At 45.4% G+C, this 17,515-nt stretch overlaps 1 protein-coding gene across 1 annotated transcript in view; it reads right to left on the bottom strand.

Moving 5' to 3' along the window:
- tmem94 (transmembrane protein 94) overlaps positions 1–17,515 on the bottom strand; it is an 89,111-nt gene that overhangs the window by 39,854 nt on the left and 31,742 nt on the right. Inside the window, 7 exon segments of the mRNA XM_078401162.1 lie at positions 4,977–5,150; positions 6,881–7,208; positions 7,498–7,701; positions 8,981–9,154; positions 12,188–12,292; positions 14,925–14,981; positions 15,672–15,788. Coding sequence (XP_078257288.1) covers positions 4,977–5,150; positions 6,881–7,208; positions 7,498–7,701; positions 8,981–9,154; positions 12,188–12,292; positions 14,925–14,981; positions 15,672–15,788 — 1,159 coding nt within the window.

The following is a 17,515-nucleotide window of genomic DNA, read 5'->3' as shown; positions in this document are numbered from 1 at the left end:
CTCTGTCCACTCCCTCCACCACTTTTCGGTTTAGGTTTACTCTTGTCACAGGGGACAGGAAAATCTCTTTCTCATGCTATCCAATCAGATCGGGTAATAAATCCAATCAATGTTTTAGGTGGCTGTATTTTAACAAAGGTAGCTATCTTATTTTTACTAAGATTTAAATGTTTCTGTATGTCAGTAACAATGTGAAACATTGAAAAAGTTAACAGCTTTGAAGAAAATAATTATTTTGCTGGTCCATAGTTTCTTGGTATTATGGCGAGTCCGAAAACTTGTTGGTTGTAGAAGAAGTTTATTGCAGCCGCAATATTCGAATACAAAGTTAAACAACAAGGTAAAGGACAACCATCAAAAACTTACTGTCTTCTTCGAAGACTTCGCCGAACTGAACATTTCGGGCGCCAAAAGCGCACATGACAACGCTGGCCAATCAGCGATGTCGCTCTCTGGACCAATCCCTACGGTCGCGCTCACACGTGACCTTGCTGGCCAATCTGAGGGTTCGACGACCCGGACCATTCTCTATGGTCGCTACATGACCCCCCCCAGAACCCGAGGTACGGAACCTAGCAGGGAGCCGGATTTCGCGACCATAACGAGTAAGGAGAGGGGCAGCCTGAACCACAGGAGCAGGGGATTCCGGACTTGGAGGAACTGCCGGAACGGGGGGTCCTGGAGGAACTGCCGGAACGGGGGGTCCTGGACTGAGCGGAACTGACGGAGGTCGGCCTCTCCTAGGGGTTTGGCCGACCAGGACTGGTTGATCCGGATCCAAGTGTGCAGGTTTGAGCCGGGACACCGAGACGAGCTCACTCCTGCCGCACATGTCTAAGGTGAAGGTAGCCGTTCCCTTACGCAAAACCCGGAACGGCCCTTGATAGACCCTCTGCAACGGGGCACGATGGGAATCTTTTCGCAGAAACACAAACTCACAGTCCTTCAGGGAAGGCGGTTCATGGACCATGGGACACCCATGACGTGAAGTCGGAACTGGAGCCAGGGAACCCACCCGTGCCCGGAGAGATGCTAAGACTGATGGGACTGGGGGCAGCTGGTCTGAGGGTTCCGGAAACAAAACTCCGGGTACTCGAAGTGTCGAGCCATATACTAGCTCCGCGGACGATGCACCGAGATCTTGCTTAGGAGCAGTCCGGATGCCCAGAAGAACCCAGGGGAGTTGGTCTACCCAGTCCGGGCCTTCAAGCCTTGCACTGAGGGACGCCTTAAGTTGACGGTGGAACCTTTCTACAAGTCCATTTGCCTGGGGGTGGTATGCAGTAGTGGGTTGTAACTTGGAACCGTACAGTTCTGCGAGCGCGGCCCAGAGGGACGAAGTGAACTGCGGCCCCCTGTCAGTGGTAATAACTGCCGGGACCCCGAAACGAGCTACCCAATGGAGGGCCAAAGTCCTGGCAAAAGAGGCTGCCGAGATATCAGACAATGGGAAAGCCTCTGGCCACCGGGTGAACCGATCCACCACCGCGAGGAGGTGGGTGTAGCCCCGGGAGGAAGGCAAAGGCCCGACCAAATCCACGTGGATGTGGAAAAAACGAACTGCTGGGACCTCGAACCCCTGTACGGGAGGCTGGACATGGCGCTGGACTTTAGCGGTCTGACAGGGAACGCAGGAACGCGCCCAACCCGCTACCTGTTTCCGTAGGCCATGCCAGACAAACCGAGCTGCTACTAAAGCAGAGGTGGAGCGGATGGACGGGTGCGCCAGCCCATGAATGGCATCAAAAACCCGGCGCTGAAGGGAGGGCGGTACTACCGGCCTGGGACGGGGAAGGGAAACATCACACCAGACCTTTGTGCCTTCCGACCCGCAGGCTACCTGAGTCAACTTCAATCCCGAAGTGGTGGACTGGTATGCCGAGGCGGTATCCGCTAGAAGCTGTGCCTCCGCAAGCTCCTGGGGATCCACCTCGCAGTCCACCGCCGAAATAGGGGAAAAAGCAGGTCTAGACAGGGCGTCAGCAACGGCATTAAGCTTACCCGCGACATGACGGACATCGGTGGTAAATTCGGAGATAGCAGTCAGGTGCCGCTGCTGGATGGCCGACCATGGGTCAGACAATTTGAAAAATGCAAATGTTAATGGTTTGTGGTCCGTAAAGGCTACAAATGGGCGGCCCTCAAGGAAATACCTGAAATGACGAACAGCTAAATAGAGGGCCAGAAGCTCTCGGTCAAATGCGCTATACTTCAGCTCAGCTGAATTTAGTTGCCGGCTTAAAAAATGCCAAGGGCTGCCAACGGCCACCGACCTGCTGCTCCAAGACCCCGCCCACCGCCACGTCAGAGGCGTCAACCGTCAGGGCCGTGGGGGCGGAGGGGCTCGGGTGGACCAACATGGTGGTGTCTGCTAATGCTGCCTTAGCTGCTGTAAAAGCCGACTCTGCGGCCGGGGACCATATCAACTCTACCGGTTTTCCCGCAAGGCACTGGAAGAACGGGCGCATGACCCGCGCAGCTGCCGGAACGAACCTATGGTAGAAGTTAACCATACCTACGAACTCCTGTAGTCCTTTTACTGTGGTGGGCCTGGGAAATGCCCGGATAGCCTCCACCTTCTCGGGCAAAGGGGAGGCGCCGGCAGGGTTAATTCTGTGCCCTAAAAAATCAAGAGAAGGGAGGCCGAATTGACACTTGGAGGGTTGGATAATGAGCCCGTGGTCTTGGAGCCGCTGGAACACAGTCCGCAAGTGGACCTGGTGTTCCTGCACTGAGGGGCTGGCGACCAGGATGTCGTCTAAATAAATAAACAAAAAGGGTAAACCCCGACCCACACGGTCCATCAGTCGTTGGAAAGCCTGTGCCGCGTTCTTTAAACCGAAAGGCATACGCAACCATTCAAACAACCCGAATGGAGTAATCGTGGCAGTTTTCTGTATGTCCTCCGGCCGCACCGGAATCTGGTGGTATCCTCGCACCAAATCGATTTTGGAGAACACCACCGCTCCTTCCAGCCCAGACGAAAAGTCCTGTAGGTGCGGTATGGGGTAGCGATCAGCCGTGGTGACAGCATTGAGACGCCGATAATCGCCACATGGTCTCCACCCCCCAGATGCCTTGGAGACCATATGCAACGGCGAGGCCCATGGGCTGTCGGACTGACGGACAATGCCCATTTCCTCCATCTTCCTAAATTCCGCCCGTGCCACCACCAGTTTGTCTGGCGGTAGTCTCCTGGCCCGAGCGAAAACGGGAGGGCCCTCGGTGCGGATGTGATGGACCACGCCGTGCTTGGCCGAAGGCGTGTCAAAACGTTGGATGAGCAGCTCTGGAAACTCCGCCAGGATCTCAGCATACGAGTCAGGGGCCGCGACGACGGCCTGGACAGTAGGGCTGGGCGGGGAGGCGATTGTCGGAGCGACGGGCTCCTCGCTGGCGGAGGGTCGGAGGTCGTTACCGCGGACATCAGGGACCAGTGAAAAAGCCCAGAGAAAATCTGCGCCTAGGATCGCTTGTCTGACGTCTGCTATGATGAATGGCCATTCGTACGTGCGGAGGCCTAACACAAGGGACATCTTCCGTATACCGAAAGTGCGAATGGGGCTGCCATTAACCGCGATGAGGGTGGGACCTGTCTTACCCGTTCTGGTTTCGAGGTCGGTCGGCGGCACTATACTGACGATGGCTCCCGTGTCTACCAAAAATTCTGTGTCCGTGAATCGATCGTGGACGTAGAGGCGTCGGTTCTGGCCAATCGCAACTGCCCCTATGTACGATCGGCCGAGGCATTTCCCGCGAAGGTACAAGGTGAGCGGCAGTTGCGGGATTCTCTACCCCATCGTAGGTGATAATAGCACCAGCCGCGCTTGTGCGGATCTTTTTGGCGGGCTTTCGGAGAACTGGCGGGAGACGCGGCGCCATCTTGATGTCGCTGTGGCGTGGCCACCGATGTCGAGACCTTGTTGATCGAACCGCTTGCCTTGTTTTTAGCCGCTATGAGCGCGTCCGCTTTCGCTGCATATGCTTCGGGGTCCTTAAAAGAACAATCCGTGAGCAGCAGTCAGACATCCTCAGGAAGCTTCTCTCGGAATGCCTGTTCGAACATGAGGCAATCCGTATGCTCACCGGCTAGCATCATCATCTCGGCCATGAGAACGGACGGCCGTCGATCTCCGAGGTCCGGTAGGTGCAGAAGTCTTTCAGCGCAATCATGCCTATTAAACCCGAAGGTTCGCAGTAACAATTTCTTCATTGCCTCGTACTTGCTTTCCGCAGGCGGATTAACGATGAACCGCATCACGCGTGTGGTCGTCTCCGGTGATAGAGCGCTGACGAGATAGTAATACTTCGTCGAGTCGGCCGATATGTCCTTTATATGAAATTGGGCTTCGGTGTGGACAAACCAAGATTGCGGTGAATGTGTCCAAAACAACGGAAGGTGAACGCTTACCGCGCTTAACTCCGGTGTGCCAGGCGCGGCATTCAACAACGAGGCGTCGTGTTCCTGCATAGTCGGTGATCGTCCAGATCACGTCGGGGTCACCAATATGGCGAGTCCGAAAACTTGTTGGTTGTAGAAGAAGTTTATTGCAGCCGCAATATTCGAATACAAAGTTAAACAACAAGGTAAAGGACAACCATCAAAAACTTACTGTCTTCTTCGAAGACTTCGCCGAACTGAACATTTCGGGCGCCAAAAGCGCACATGACAACGCTGGCCAATCAGCGATGTCGCTCTCTGGACCAATCCCTACGGTCGCGCTCACACGTGACCTTGCTGGCCAATCTGAGGGTTCGACGACCCGGACCATTCTCTATGGTCGCTACAGTATAGGTTTATTTTAAACAGATTTATTGATAAAAAAATATCTTTAAAAATTCACTGAGCCAAAAAAGATGCATAGTTTGTGCAAAAAAAACAAGTTGCCCATTAGTGTATCTTAAGGGAAAATTCTAAGTTGACTTGCAGGCCAGCGTCAGATACAAAATTTAATAACACTGAGGATAAGACTCACCGGTCAATGTATCTCTCACAAATAAACTGATCATGTGACTGAGTGGTGGTCTCCTCTTGTTTACATTCAAAAGTCGGCGTGGCACCGGTTCTTTGACCATCTCTGCTATCGGAAGTTGATACATGGTCAGATGATTCTCTTGCTTGAAGAGTTCTTTGGCACCAGGGGTAAAGCCTACAAAATAAAAAACACTAAATTTATTCCCACGTTTCGTTCAGAAAGAAGGAACTTCTTTCCTTACTTCCTATCTTAGTTGCTATTGAGGGTGTGCAGCGTAGGTTTACTAGGTTAATTCCCGGAATGGCGGGACTGTCATATGTTGAAAGAGTGGAGCGACTAGGCTTGTATACACTGGAATTTAGAAGGATGAGAGGGGATCAGTCAGAGAGTTGTGAATCTGTGGAATTCTCTGCCTCAGAAGGCAGTGGAGGCCAATTCTCTGAATGCATTCAAGAGAGAGCTAGATAGAGCTCTTAAGGATAGCAGTCAGGGGGTATGGGGAGAAGGCAGGAACAGGGTACTGATTGAGAATAATCAGCCATGATCACATTGAATGGCGGTAGGCCATTTAGAACGGAGATGAGGAAGAACTTTTTCAGTCAGAGAGTGGTGAAGGTGTGGAATTCTCTGCCTCAGAAGGCAGTGGAGGCCAGTTCGTTGGATGCTTTCAAGAGAGAGCTACATAGAGCTCTTAAGGATAGCGGAGTGAGGGGGTATGGGGAGAAGGCAGGAACGGGGTACTGATTGAGAGTGATCAGCCATGATCGCATTGAATGGCGGTGCTGGCTCGAAGGGCTGAATGGCCTACTCCTGCACCTATTGTCTATTGTCTATTGCTGGCTCGAAGGGCCGAATGGCCTACTCCTGCACCTACTATCTATTGTCTATTAGTTGTCCAATAACTACAGAATGAGAACATGGCCTTTAATTACTTATTTAAAATTGTTTACCATCTTCAGGCTCTTTTACTGTCAATCGCATCTCAACAGGTTATGGCAAATAAAAGGTATAAATGCATCCATTATACTGGAAGTAAAACAAGTAACTAACTCTGCATTACCAAGAAATTTAAACTGATTTTAGGATTGCCCGACAATTATTAATGTGGTATTATCTAAAAATCTTCAGTGACTATTAAAACATAGCAAGTTTGCAAAAATACAATTCAAATGCGATTTTTCTACCAAGTGGATACAACAGCATTCTAGCATATAACCAGAGTGTTTGTAATCTGCAACAGGCTAATTTACAAACCAGATACAGCATGAAATCTGTAGGCAAAAAATAGTCCATCAACAGCAGAAATTAATATTTTGTCTTACAAGCAAATCAAAGCACACTTTTTTGTTGGTTCTTCAATGTCACATTACCTCACATTTTGAATGCTCAGCTAAAATACTTGCTGCCAATTCAAATAGTTATCCTTGAGGAATCTTATACAATTGTATAAGATTTTCATGAGTCCACTCTCAAAGTTTCAAGAGGTTGTATAGATTTGCCATCTTCACCTACTCTTATAAACAGGCCAATGAGTTTATTAAAAAAAACTGCAGCTCCTGAAAATCTTAAATAAAAATGCTGGAAACACCAGTAGATCAAGCTCAACATGGAAAGAAAAAAAAGACTAATATTTCCAGTAGAAGATCCTTCATCAAAAGTATAGGCTCAGTTTTTTTTTAAACTTCTAAATACCATGACCAATTCAACCACATCAGCCATGATCTTACTGAGGGAGCAATCTCAGCTGTGCAGCCAACTCTTATTGCTATTATGTAGATGAAATAAAACAGTGTGTCAAATATGCGCAGATCAGAAATCACATCAATGTTAAATCCATTCAGATGTTGAATCTTAAAGTGAACACTTCAATTAGTTATCTTGGAAACACTGGACTATCCACATACCTATGAGCCTGGCTAATTCACAGAGCCCCCAAGGAACATGGATTGGCACGGCTGTGCCTGATGTCTCTTGCAGGGCGATATTGGACAGATGATCAGAGAAGCGGCACACTTGCTCTGTAACGGTGGAGTAACATAGATTGAGGAGGATGTTGAGCCCCAGTGGTTTCAGTGACGAAATGTGCAGTTGCCAGTTCGAGTCATCAAACTGAATACTGGCCGGATTCTGCTGGTCCTGAGAGAGGCTCAGCATTTCCAGGTGGTAATCGCAGATATAATCATCTGCTTCCAGGTCAAGGTCTTCATCAATACCGCTCACCTGTAAAACACACTGGACGAGATGCAAATTAAGTCAATACTCATGGCATCTATTCCTTGTGGCTTCAATATCTGCTGTACAATTCACCCAGACAAATTGAAGAGACTTAAATTGACATAAGTTCCACCAATGGGGTCAGAAATAAACAAAAATTTCAAATAATCTACATATTATAAACCATTCCCACCACTGGCCCATGTAAGCTATTGGCATGAAAAACACTTGAAAACTAAAGTTAACAAACTAAAAAGAAAATACTTGTATAACCAGAAATGTTTCGTACAATTTCAATCCTCATTACCTGTGTCGCATCATCCACCCCTCCTTCTGTGTCCTTGCTGAAGCTGACACTGGAGCCTGACAAGTGCTTGCATCGCCGATTGTCACTTCGTTTCCTCAACCGCGGAGTGCTCTCAGTCTTTTCCTCTTTTTCCTGCTCGACCTCATCGGTGATATGTAGAAATTCCAGACCAGTGTTGGGCAGTAGAGCATCAGCTTCCCTGGGCTAGGGATTTTTAAGTGTTGGAAATTAAACACATTCCTTTTCAACAAGCCCTGGACAGTTTTGCCTTTGAATGGCCACACTCTGCTCTTTCTACCTTTCTTTAAATGCCTACTCAACTTTCCTTTAAGTTCTGGTTGAATGTTTTTCTTTAAAGCAACAGAATCTAGAATACATTTATTTCACAAAATGCTAGAGTAACTCAGCAGGTCAGGCAGCATCTCAGGAGAGAAGGAATGGGTGACGTTTCAGGTCGAGACCCTTCTTCAGGTCTCGACCCGAAACGTCACCCATTCCTTCTCTCCTGAGATGCTGCCTGACCTGCTGAGTTACTCCAGCATTTTGTGAAATAAATACCTTCGATTTGTACCAGCATCTGCAGTTATTTTCTTACAGAATCTAGAATACAATTCACCATAAAATATTTTCTCATCTTCCCTCTGACTTTTCTCCATAACTCTTGATCTGCATCCTTTTGTTTCCAACCTTCAATCTTGCCACTGGAAAATATTCCTCTAATTACTCTAAACTCGGCCCAATTCTTAAATTGCACTAATACTCAAGATAGTAGCATTAGAATACAAAACTGAATGCTTAAGACAGCGAAATTTCAAATCTTCAATCATTAAAAATTGTACAAATGAACATGGTCCTATGTTGAGACATACAGCTTTTCACACCGCTATTGATTTATTGCCACCCATCAAACCAGATCGGCCCTGAGGTGCAGGGTTTGATCTTTACTCAGATCGTGCTTATTTCTAGAGGTGGGCTATGGATGAAGGTGGAGAAAAGAGCTACACGTCATCTGCTCCTCTGTGGTAGTAACATGGAAACAGCTTTAGTCATGCATGTATTCTGAGGGAAGGTTCTGGTTTGGTGAAAGAGGGAGTAGTGTAGAAGGATCAAAAACATTCAGGGCATATTATATGGCATACTGAAAACAGGAAGCACGATAATCTTAGGCCCATGCAATGCACGAATCCATCCTTTAACAAAGACCACTGATGAGTTTTGCAACTGTGGACATTCAGAGTTCTAAAGACACATGGTGGAATTAAATGTTCTCATTCTGTTCTCAAATTCAAATTGTTTTTAAATGTAAACTTTACAACACAATACTTTTTGCCAAAAAAAAGCTTGTTGGGTATGACAATGTTTTCTCTCCACAACAGGTAATCTTGAGCATTACATTTTCACAGTAGTCACACAAATATGGAATTAAAAGATTGAACAGAAGTTCTGGTTCTACTATGAATATCAGGATAAGGAAGACACTCACCTCATCCTTCTCTTCTTCCATCTCTGGATGACAAAATGATCTCATGGACATGTCATCTTCCAGGTCCTCTAGGCTATCATGTGCTGTCTCCATACGCCCGCTAAAAAACAGAACCGCTTCCGGACTGGGATTGGGCCAGGACAGTATTCCTTGCTTGTCCACACAGCAAAGCACCTAACAATTCAAATTGACAATTATAACCCTGAATTGGAAAACCCAAACAAATACAAGCTAACTGGGCTTCAGGTCTGAATCTAGAATAGGAGTGGCACAGCAGTGCAGCGGTAGAGTTGTTGTCTTACTGTGCCAGAGACCTGGGTTTGATCCTGATCAGGAGTGCTGCCTATTCCAAGTTTGTATGTTCTCCCTGTGACCACGTGTGTTTTCGCCGAGTGCGCCGGTTTCCTCCCACATTCCAAAAACATGCAGGTTGGTAAGTTAATTGGCTTCAGTAAATTGTCCCTAGTGTATAGGATAGAACTAGTGTACAGGTGATCGCTGGTTGGCATGGACTCATGAAGGGCCTATTTCCACACTGTGTCTTTAAACTAAATAAGGGAAGGTTTTGAAAGGAAGTCAGAGTCAGTGACGTGAAAAATGTTTTCCACAGGTGATACTGGGACAAGGAGACATAATGATAACAGTCCGAAGAAAAGTTAGGTTAAAACTTGCTGAAACAAAGGATGGTAGAACAGTAAATGATTCTCTCAATGAGCTCAGTTCGTCATCATTAAACAGAGATCAACAAGATTCGTATGATTATATGGAGACAAGTGAGATGGTCTTGATTTTATTAAGTACAGAAGCAAGCTCAAGGAGCTAAATGGTGGCCCCTGTTCCTGCGTACTTAGAATTTCCAACATATCACATTTCGGATTTCAGCACCAGAGTGCAAATCCCACATACTTCTGTGCACCTGCTGACAATCAGTAACCACATCATCAAAAAGTTACAACACAAGACCACTCAGTCCACACCAAAGATGAAATGAGAGTTTCTACCTCTGTAGTTCTTTCACACAGTGAATTCCAGGCCCCTGCCAATTTGAAGATAATTTTCCTCACCACCTACCAATTACTTTAAATCCAGCCACCAATATTTTTAATATGCTTTGCTACAGAAAATAGCTTCTTCTTTATTTAAATCAGATCCATCACCATTTTAAACATCTCAAATTAGCCTCCCCTCAGCCTCTTCTATTCCAATGAAAACACTTTATTCAATCTTTCCTTCATAACTAGTTTTCCAACCCAGCCATGACATCGTATATTTCCTCTGCACTCTGTTATTGCAATCACATCCGACCTGTAACATGATCACCAGACGTACACACAGCTCATGCTGCTTCCTAACTAGTTTTGTATGTGCTCCAAGTACAACCAAAGATACTAGAGGAGCAAGATGGACCACTCCATCGAAATCGCTTATACTGAAGTGTAGTACGCAAAGGGGTGTAACGTCTGCCATTTTAGTAAGCAAACCTTCGCTATGCCTCTCGTAGTGTAATCAGTGTTTTGGGGAACAGTATGTGTGATGATACAATAAAAATGCAAAATATATCTCATCTATCAATTCACAGATTTTTCTTATTTTTCTTTTTAAATGTCTCTGCAATTTTCTGGCTACTAAAATGGTGCCATGACATACTACGGCTTTTAGGGTCGAGTGGTCTATCTTGCTCTGCTTTATTATCTTTGAGTACAACTCCTCTGCTCCTATATTTTATGCCTTGGCTAATAATGCAAAGCATACCATCTTATTAGTCTGTCCTGCTATTTAAGGATATGTGGCTCGAAGAGCCGAATGGCCTCCTCCTGCACCCATTGTCTTTTGTCTATTGGACACGCATAGCAAAGTCACTTTGCTCTTCCACACCACTCGGTATCATACCATTTATTGTTTATTCTTGACTTGTTATTCCCCATATTACCTCATACTTTGATGTATTAAATTCCATTTGTTACATTTCTGCCCAACTGATCGTACAGTAAAACACTGATAATCCTGCACCCCTTGGTACTTTATGGTGCTGCTCAAGATGTTACTTTTAATAATATCCAGCCACTTTTATTTCAGTTTATTTACATGTTACACAGCGTTAATACATGTTCCAATCAATCCAACTTAGGGAGTGGGGAAATATAAAAGTGTTCCAGACCTTGACTCAGTTTCTGAAATGCCTAAACCCCAGTATCTGGAATCCCAACCCAGGCACCGGCTATACACGCAGATTGGGGTCCAGAACCTAGTACCAGCCTCACTCCGTACACCCAGCTCACATACCAAACCACGCAGATGATAGACTATCAAGATTTCTGAACAATCAGATGCTGTACTAACTGGAGTTTTTCCTGTACATCTTCCTGGTCGAAGGTTTTCCTCCTCAGTGCTTTTAAAACAGATAAATTATTTCCTTGCTTAGCCCCTTCAAAGAGTGTGTTTAAGAACTTCAGGAAGCCCAATGAGTGTAAGAGGCAAAAACTAAAAGCCTTTCAAATTCCAACGAGCTAAACATAATTAAATCTTTTTTTTTTTAAGTGTCCAGAAACAAGAGAAATTGGAATTTGGAGCAAAAAACAAAATGCTGGAGGAACTCAGTGGTTCAGCCAGCATCTCTGGTGGGAATAGACAGATAACAGTTTGGGTTTGGAGCCTTCTTCAGCTTGATCAGTCTTATCCAATGTCAGGCAGATGTAAACTACATTACAATATATTGGTGTTTGCAAGATAACTTTTTAAACTAAATTTCAAGTAGCAAAGGTTGATTTCCTTCTCAAAATCTCAGTAACATTTTTACTAATGAACATCATACTATTGTTCCTGCGACTGCAGGGATCTTGGGTACTTTTGTATGGAGTTATGACCGTGTGGGTTTCTCCGGTTGCTCCAGTTTACCTGCCACATTCCAAAGTTGGGCTGGTGGGCTGTGCCCACAGTAAAAATTGCCTCTTGAGTGGGCGGATGGCAGGAGGATCAGAAGATATTTGAGATAGAATAGATTACAGGAAAACAAATGAGGGAAATGGGACTGATGTAAATGTCCTGAGATCCTTCAAAGATATGACAGGCCAAATGGCCTATGCTGCAAAGAAATACCCTATGCCAATACCCCACACTGATTTTCACGGAAAATTTGTGTTATTTCTTGTATCAGACAAGAAGATGCCCACACTACCAAACATATGTACCAAAACAATCAATACTCACTGTGACAGAGCCCAGGTTCTGAAGCAGACTGGACGTGTAGCAAAGGGTAAGTGACTTTCCTCGCAGTAATGACCAGAAGTGACTCCAAATACAGGACATCATTTCCTGTTGGCAAGTACAGACGCAGAGATTAAATCGACAGGTGCAAATTATTAACTTTTACGAAAATGACATATGTTAAAAAAAAATCAAAATTACTGAGCTTTTTGAAAAGTACTTTTTGTATTTATTAAACAGCTGATGCATACATTTCTCATAAAAGAGAGATGGGGGATGTATACAGTGTTGGAGTATCACAATGGGTCAGGCTGTGTCTCTGGAGAACATGAATAGGTGACCTTTCAGGTCGGGAGGCTTCTTCACTTGGAATTGTTAATTCGTCCCAGCTGGATGTCAGCTCCGACTGTTTCGTTATTTAATTGACCTGTCTGAATAAAACATCGCCTATCCTTGTTCTCCAGAGATACTGAGCTACTCTAGCACTTCATGTCATTTTTGGAAACCAACATCTGCAGTTCACTATTTCTCTCTGGGAAATCACATTCCCACTTCCCTTCTCCAGCTCGGATTTTTCTATCATGATACCTAGATTCCCCTCAAACTCCTTCCTATCCCCTCTATTCAGCCTGCCATGTCCTTTCCCTTCAATTCAAGCAGGAAGCGAAAGATTGGTCAGGCCAAATAGCTTATGTTGCAAAGTAAGGCGAAATGTGGTTACTCCACCACCCAACACTGATTTTACGACAATCTTCCTTTTGCAAAAACAGTCTCACTAAAGTTCTCCCACAATATCGTCAGGATCTTAGGCCCCCCTTCGGTCATGGCTGACCATGGGTGATGCATCCTAGTTGGCTGTTTGCTCCACACCTCGGCTAGAGCAGCGTCGCTTGTGGCTGAAGAGACCAATGCGGGAGTGACAGTCTCTGTGGCAAAGGTCACATTTGTGTGTGGTCTCTGGCCTGTTGAAGTTGCTGCGTTCCTTTCTGCGTGCCCGCTTTTCTGCCGCTGCATTCATCAATTTCTCTTCCCCCATTTTGAGATGTTGGTTCAGGTTACGTCTCCACCTCGTACGGTCAGCTGCAAGGCTCTCCCAGGACTCCACATCGATGTCGAGCGCCTTCAAATCTCTCTTGCAGACATCCTTGTAACGTAGCTGGGGGCGGCCGATGGTTCTCCTCCCAGATGTTAGCTCTCCATAGAGGATGTCTTTTGGAATACGGCCATCCTCCATGCGGTGGACATGGCCCAGCCACCTCAGCCTGCGCTGCCTGAGTAGAGTGGACATACTCGGAAGGCCAGCGCCAGACAGAATTTCGGCGTTGGACACACTGTCTTGCCAGGATATACCCAGGATACGGCGGATGCTTCTAAGGTGGAAGGTGTTGAGTCTTCTCTCCAGTCTGGCATATGTAGTCCATGTCTCACTGTCGTACAGCAGCGTGCTGTTGTCACAGGCGTTGTAGACTGCTATCTTTGTCTTCACTGTCAGCTTTGGATTGGTCCACTCGAGTTGTGAGGCAAGCGAGAGTTGTAGCTGCCTTCCCGCTCCTCTTGTCAATCTCTGTGTCCAAGGAGAGGTTGTCGGTGATGGTGGAGCCGAGGTACGTGAACTGATGGACGGCATCGAGTTCGTAGTCGTCGATGGTGATGACGTCTGTATCCTCTCCCAGGACGTTCTTCTTCTTCAGGCTGATGGTCAGCCCAAAGTCCAAGCAAGCCCGATAGAAGCGGTCCATCAGTGACTGTAGTTCCTGCTGGGTGTGGGACACAAAAATCCCTGCTGGGTGTGGGACACAGAAAAAAGGAACAATGCTGTTCAGAACTAAAAAGAGCATTTATTTGGCCGTTATCTGACAGAACAAACAATGAAGTGGAGAAAAAGATTATGCAGAATGTTGTCTTCTAAAGCTCCCATCAGGAGTCAGATACATTTATTCTTTGTCTTTCCCTCCTTGCCAAATGCAGGAAAACAATGTAATCAAAGGAATTGCATGGGTGGAGAATGCCACATCAAATTAACTTCCATAATTTCATCATTACTTTTTGATCAAAAATAATGAAACAGCCAAACAGCTGGAGCTGCCTTTCAGCTGGGATGAATTAGCAATCCCAAAGTGAAATAAAATCACAAAAGTACCCTGGTTTAAGACTTTTTTTTTGATGTGTTGCTGACTCCTTACATAATACTAGCATTTGAGCCTGAGGAAGAGGGATTACAGTCGGGATTTAGCCATTCACAGAGGCATTAGCAGACAGCAATTAGAGAGAATGACAACTGGTTTGTGTCATTTTTCAACCCATGGCTCTGGTGACAGGCTTAAGGAATCACAGTTCTAATGAACATGCCTAGTTGAATGGAAAATTAAATCCTACTCTGTAATTGGGCGCCAACAGGCCACGTTGCCAGGGGAGTTTTCAAAGGATTTGACAAGCTGCACTTCACACCCCAGGTAACAGTTTGTCACCTGAAGCAAGTATCACCAGAAAGACCAAAGCAACAAAAACCAATAGCACACACAGCAAGTATGAAAGTGAAAGGAAAGCACAGCTGGCAACAGTTGCCAAGAAAAATATCAAAATGGTCTTGTTGACAAATAAAACCCATGCTCATTCATACTTATAAGCACTCCCACAACAGGCTGTGCTTCAAATACAATCGGCAAGGAACAAATGAAAAGTGCATCAGACATATACAGATTCAAAACTCAAGAAATGTAAAACAGCTATAAATCTCTACCTTTGTAGTAACCACTTCTGTGTAACTGCTAAGCGTATCCTCAGAGAATTTTGCCAACTGCATGGAAAGAATCAATAAGTTCTAATCAGAACTGATCAAAGTGCACCTCATTAAAGAGGAGTATCAAAACTGGCGGTTAGTGATGTGAATTCTGAAAAAAAAGCCCATTGTCCCAAAATGTTGACTTTTTGTCTCGCCACAGACAATGCCAAACCTGTTAAGTATTTCTAGAACTTTGCATTTTTATACCAACATGGATTCGGTCATCCAAATAGCCCATTTCTACGTGTCATAAAAATAAATTAATTAACAAACTATTTTTAGACTGTCTGAAATTCATTACGAATCAGGCAACCTGGGAACACCACTCAACTCAAACTACTTTCACAGTTGGGATCAGAAGGTGGACTCGCCAGTCATGCACAATATAAACATATCCAATGCACTCTGCAGCAGGTCTGAGAACTGTGTCAAAGGAACCATCAGAACACAGACATCTGTGCAGGCAATCTGATTTAGTGATATACCATTAAATTAATTTTCCTACCACTTAATTATCATGCAATGATCTCACAAAATGGATGAGAACTCATAACTTTATATCCACAACAGCTTTACAAATGTTAAGTACATTCACGAGCTTCAACGTTTACTTAAAATGAAAGTCAGTAAAAGTCATGCCCTCCTTAGCAGCTATCTTATCTGCTGTTATCCCACATTTAATTTTAGACAGAAGAAAAACCTTACCATGCGAACAGGAGCAGCCTTGGTGAACTGTGCTAGAACTCTAGCTTCTCCGTAGGCTGTGACCAGCACCCACACGACAGGAAAGAACAAGGGGAGAATGGGTAGAACGCCATTCACCTGCACATGAAAAGTAATCATGGCAAACTGATTATCTTGAATAACTGCGTACAAATTAACACCCCGCCCCTTCTCCATTAGGTTTGAAATCAACTTGCCTTCACTTGTGAATAGGAATTAAGGAGTCATGGCCAGATGCAGGAGACAATTCAGCAGCAATGTTATGTCTCAGGAGGATCATTTTAAAAGGTTTGGACATGATCAAAACACATCCAGCTAATAGTACAAGAATGAGGGAAGTTACAGGAAGCTAATTAAATTAATCCAGCAGTATCAGTGAGCTTTAAACTCAGGGAAAGGCAGATGCTGGCTTACAAAAAAGAGTGCTGGAGTAACTCAGCAGGTCAGTCAGCATCTCTGGAGGACATGGATAGGCAATGTTTCGGGTTGGAACCCTCCTTCAGACTAATCGTAGTAGGGGGAGAAAACTGGAAAAGGCGTGAGGGTGGTACACAGCCTGGCAAATGACACAGGTGAGAGGGTGTTTGAGGACAAGTTGTGAGGACAAAAGCCGGAAATGAAAAGGAGACAAAAGGATGTAAGATAAGGAAAGAAAAGGAGTGAAATATAAAGCCGGGGGTAGGAGTATAGGTGGAAGGGACGTACGGGAAGGGTACAGGGACATGGGATAGAGGGATAAATGGGTGCACAGCTGGGTGGGCCACAGGGCAGAGGAGGGAGGGAAAAAAAAGAGGGGGGGGGGAAGAATGATACCAAAAATTTGAGAATTCAATGTAAAAGTCAAACCACACTGACCACTAACCAGCTTCAGTAAAAGAAAAACTGCAATTCCTAACTGATCTGGTTTACGTGTGACTCCAGTGTTCTTAATTCTCTGAAATGATCTAGCTAGCTACTCAATTGTGACAATTACCAAGTCCAAAAGGCAGTATTGAATTTCACACCCAGTTAACCCAGAAATCTTTCCTTTCTTGGGACACAAGCAAAAACTGGAGAAAAAAAGCTGCCTCAAGGACTAGTTAAATATGAAAACAAAGGAACAATAGAAAAATATGTAATAAAAAGAGTATAATGAGTCTACATCTATATTAAATCTTAGCATGTCACATAAAAATCTCCAAACCGGAAAACAATGGAAAAAAAGATGATAGGATGCAAGCATGAATAACAGCAATTTAGCTATCTAAAGGGCAGTAAACCTACGTTTAACAGATCCCTTTATAACGGATTGCGGACAGAACCTCGGCTCAGACTCCCTGGCCGCTATGAGCACAGGCTTCCGAGGGCACCTGCCCGACTGGTAAGGTGCACCAGCTGCTGCTTCTACCACCGCTTTGATCGCTCGATTGCCGCCACCTCCTCCTCCTGTCGCTCTGTCTACCAAAGATACTAGAGGAGCAAGTTGAACCACTCCGTCCTAATCGCCTATACTGAAGTATCGTACGCAAAGGAGCTTAACGTCCGCCATTTTAGTAGGCAAAATCCGCCGTTGGCTATGCCTCTCGCAGTGTAATCAGTGTTTTGGGGGAACAGTATGTGTGATGATACCATAAAAACGCAGAATATATCTCATCTATCAATTCACAGATTTTTGTTATTTTTCTTTTTAAATGTTTCTGCAAGTTTCTGCCTACTAAAATGGCGCCATGACATACTACAGTTTTTAGGGTTGAGTGGTCTATCTTGCTCTGCTCTATTATCTTTGCTGCCCACTCTCCCACTTCATCTCTCTCCCCCCCACTACACACCCCCACCCCAAGAGTCAC

Source organism: Rhinoraja longicauda, chromosome 6 (genome assembly GCF_053455715.1).
Source record: "Rhinoraja longicauda isolate Sanriku21f chromosome 6, sRhiLon1.1, whole genome shotgun sequence".
Lineage (NCBI taxonomy): Eukaryota > Metazoa > Chordata > Chondrichthyes > Rajiformes > Arhynchobatidae > Rhinoraja > Rhinoraja longicauda.
The sequence above is the reverse complement of the archived record's forward strand: the minus strand, read 5'-3'. Positions and strand labels throughout refer to the sequence as shown.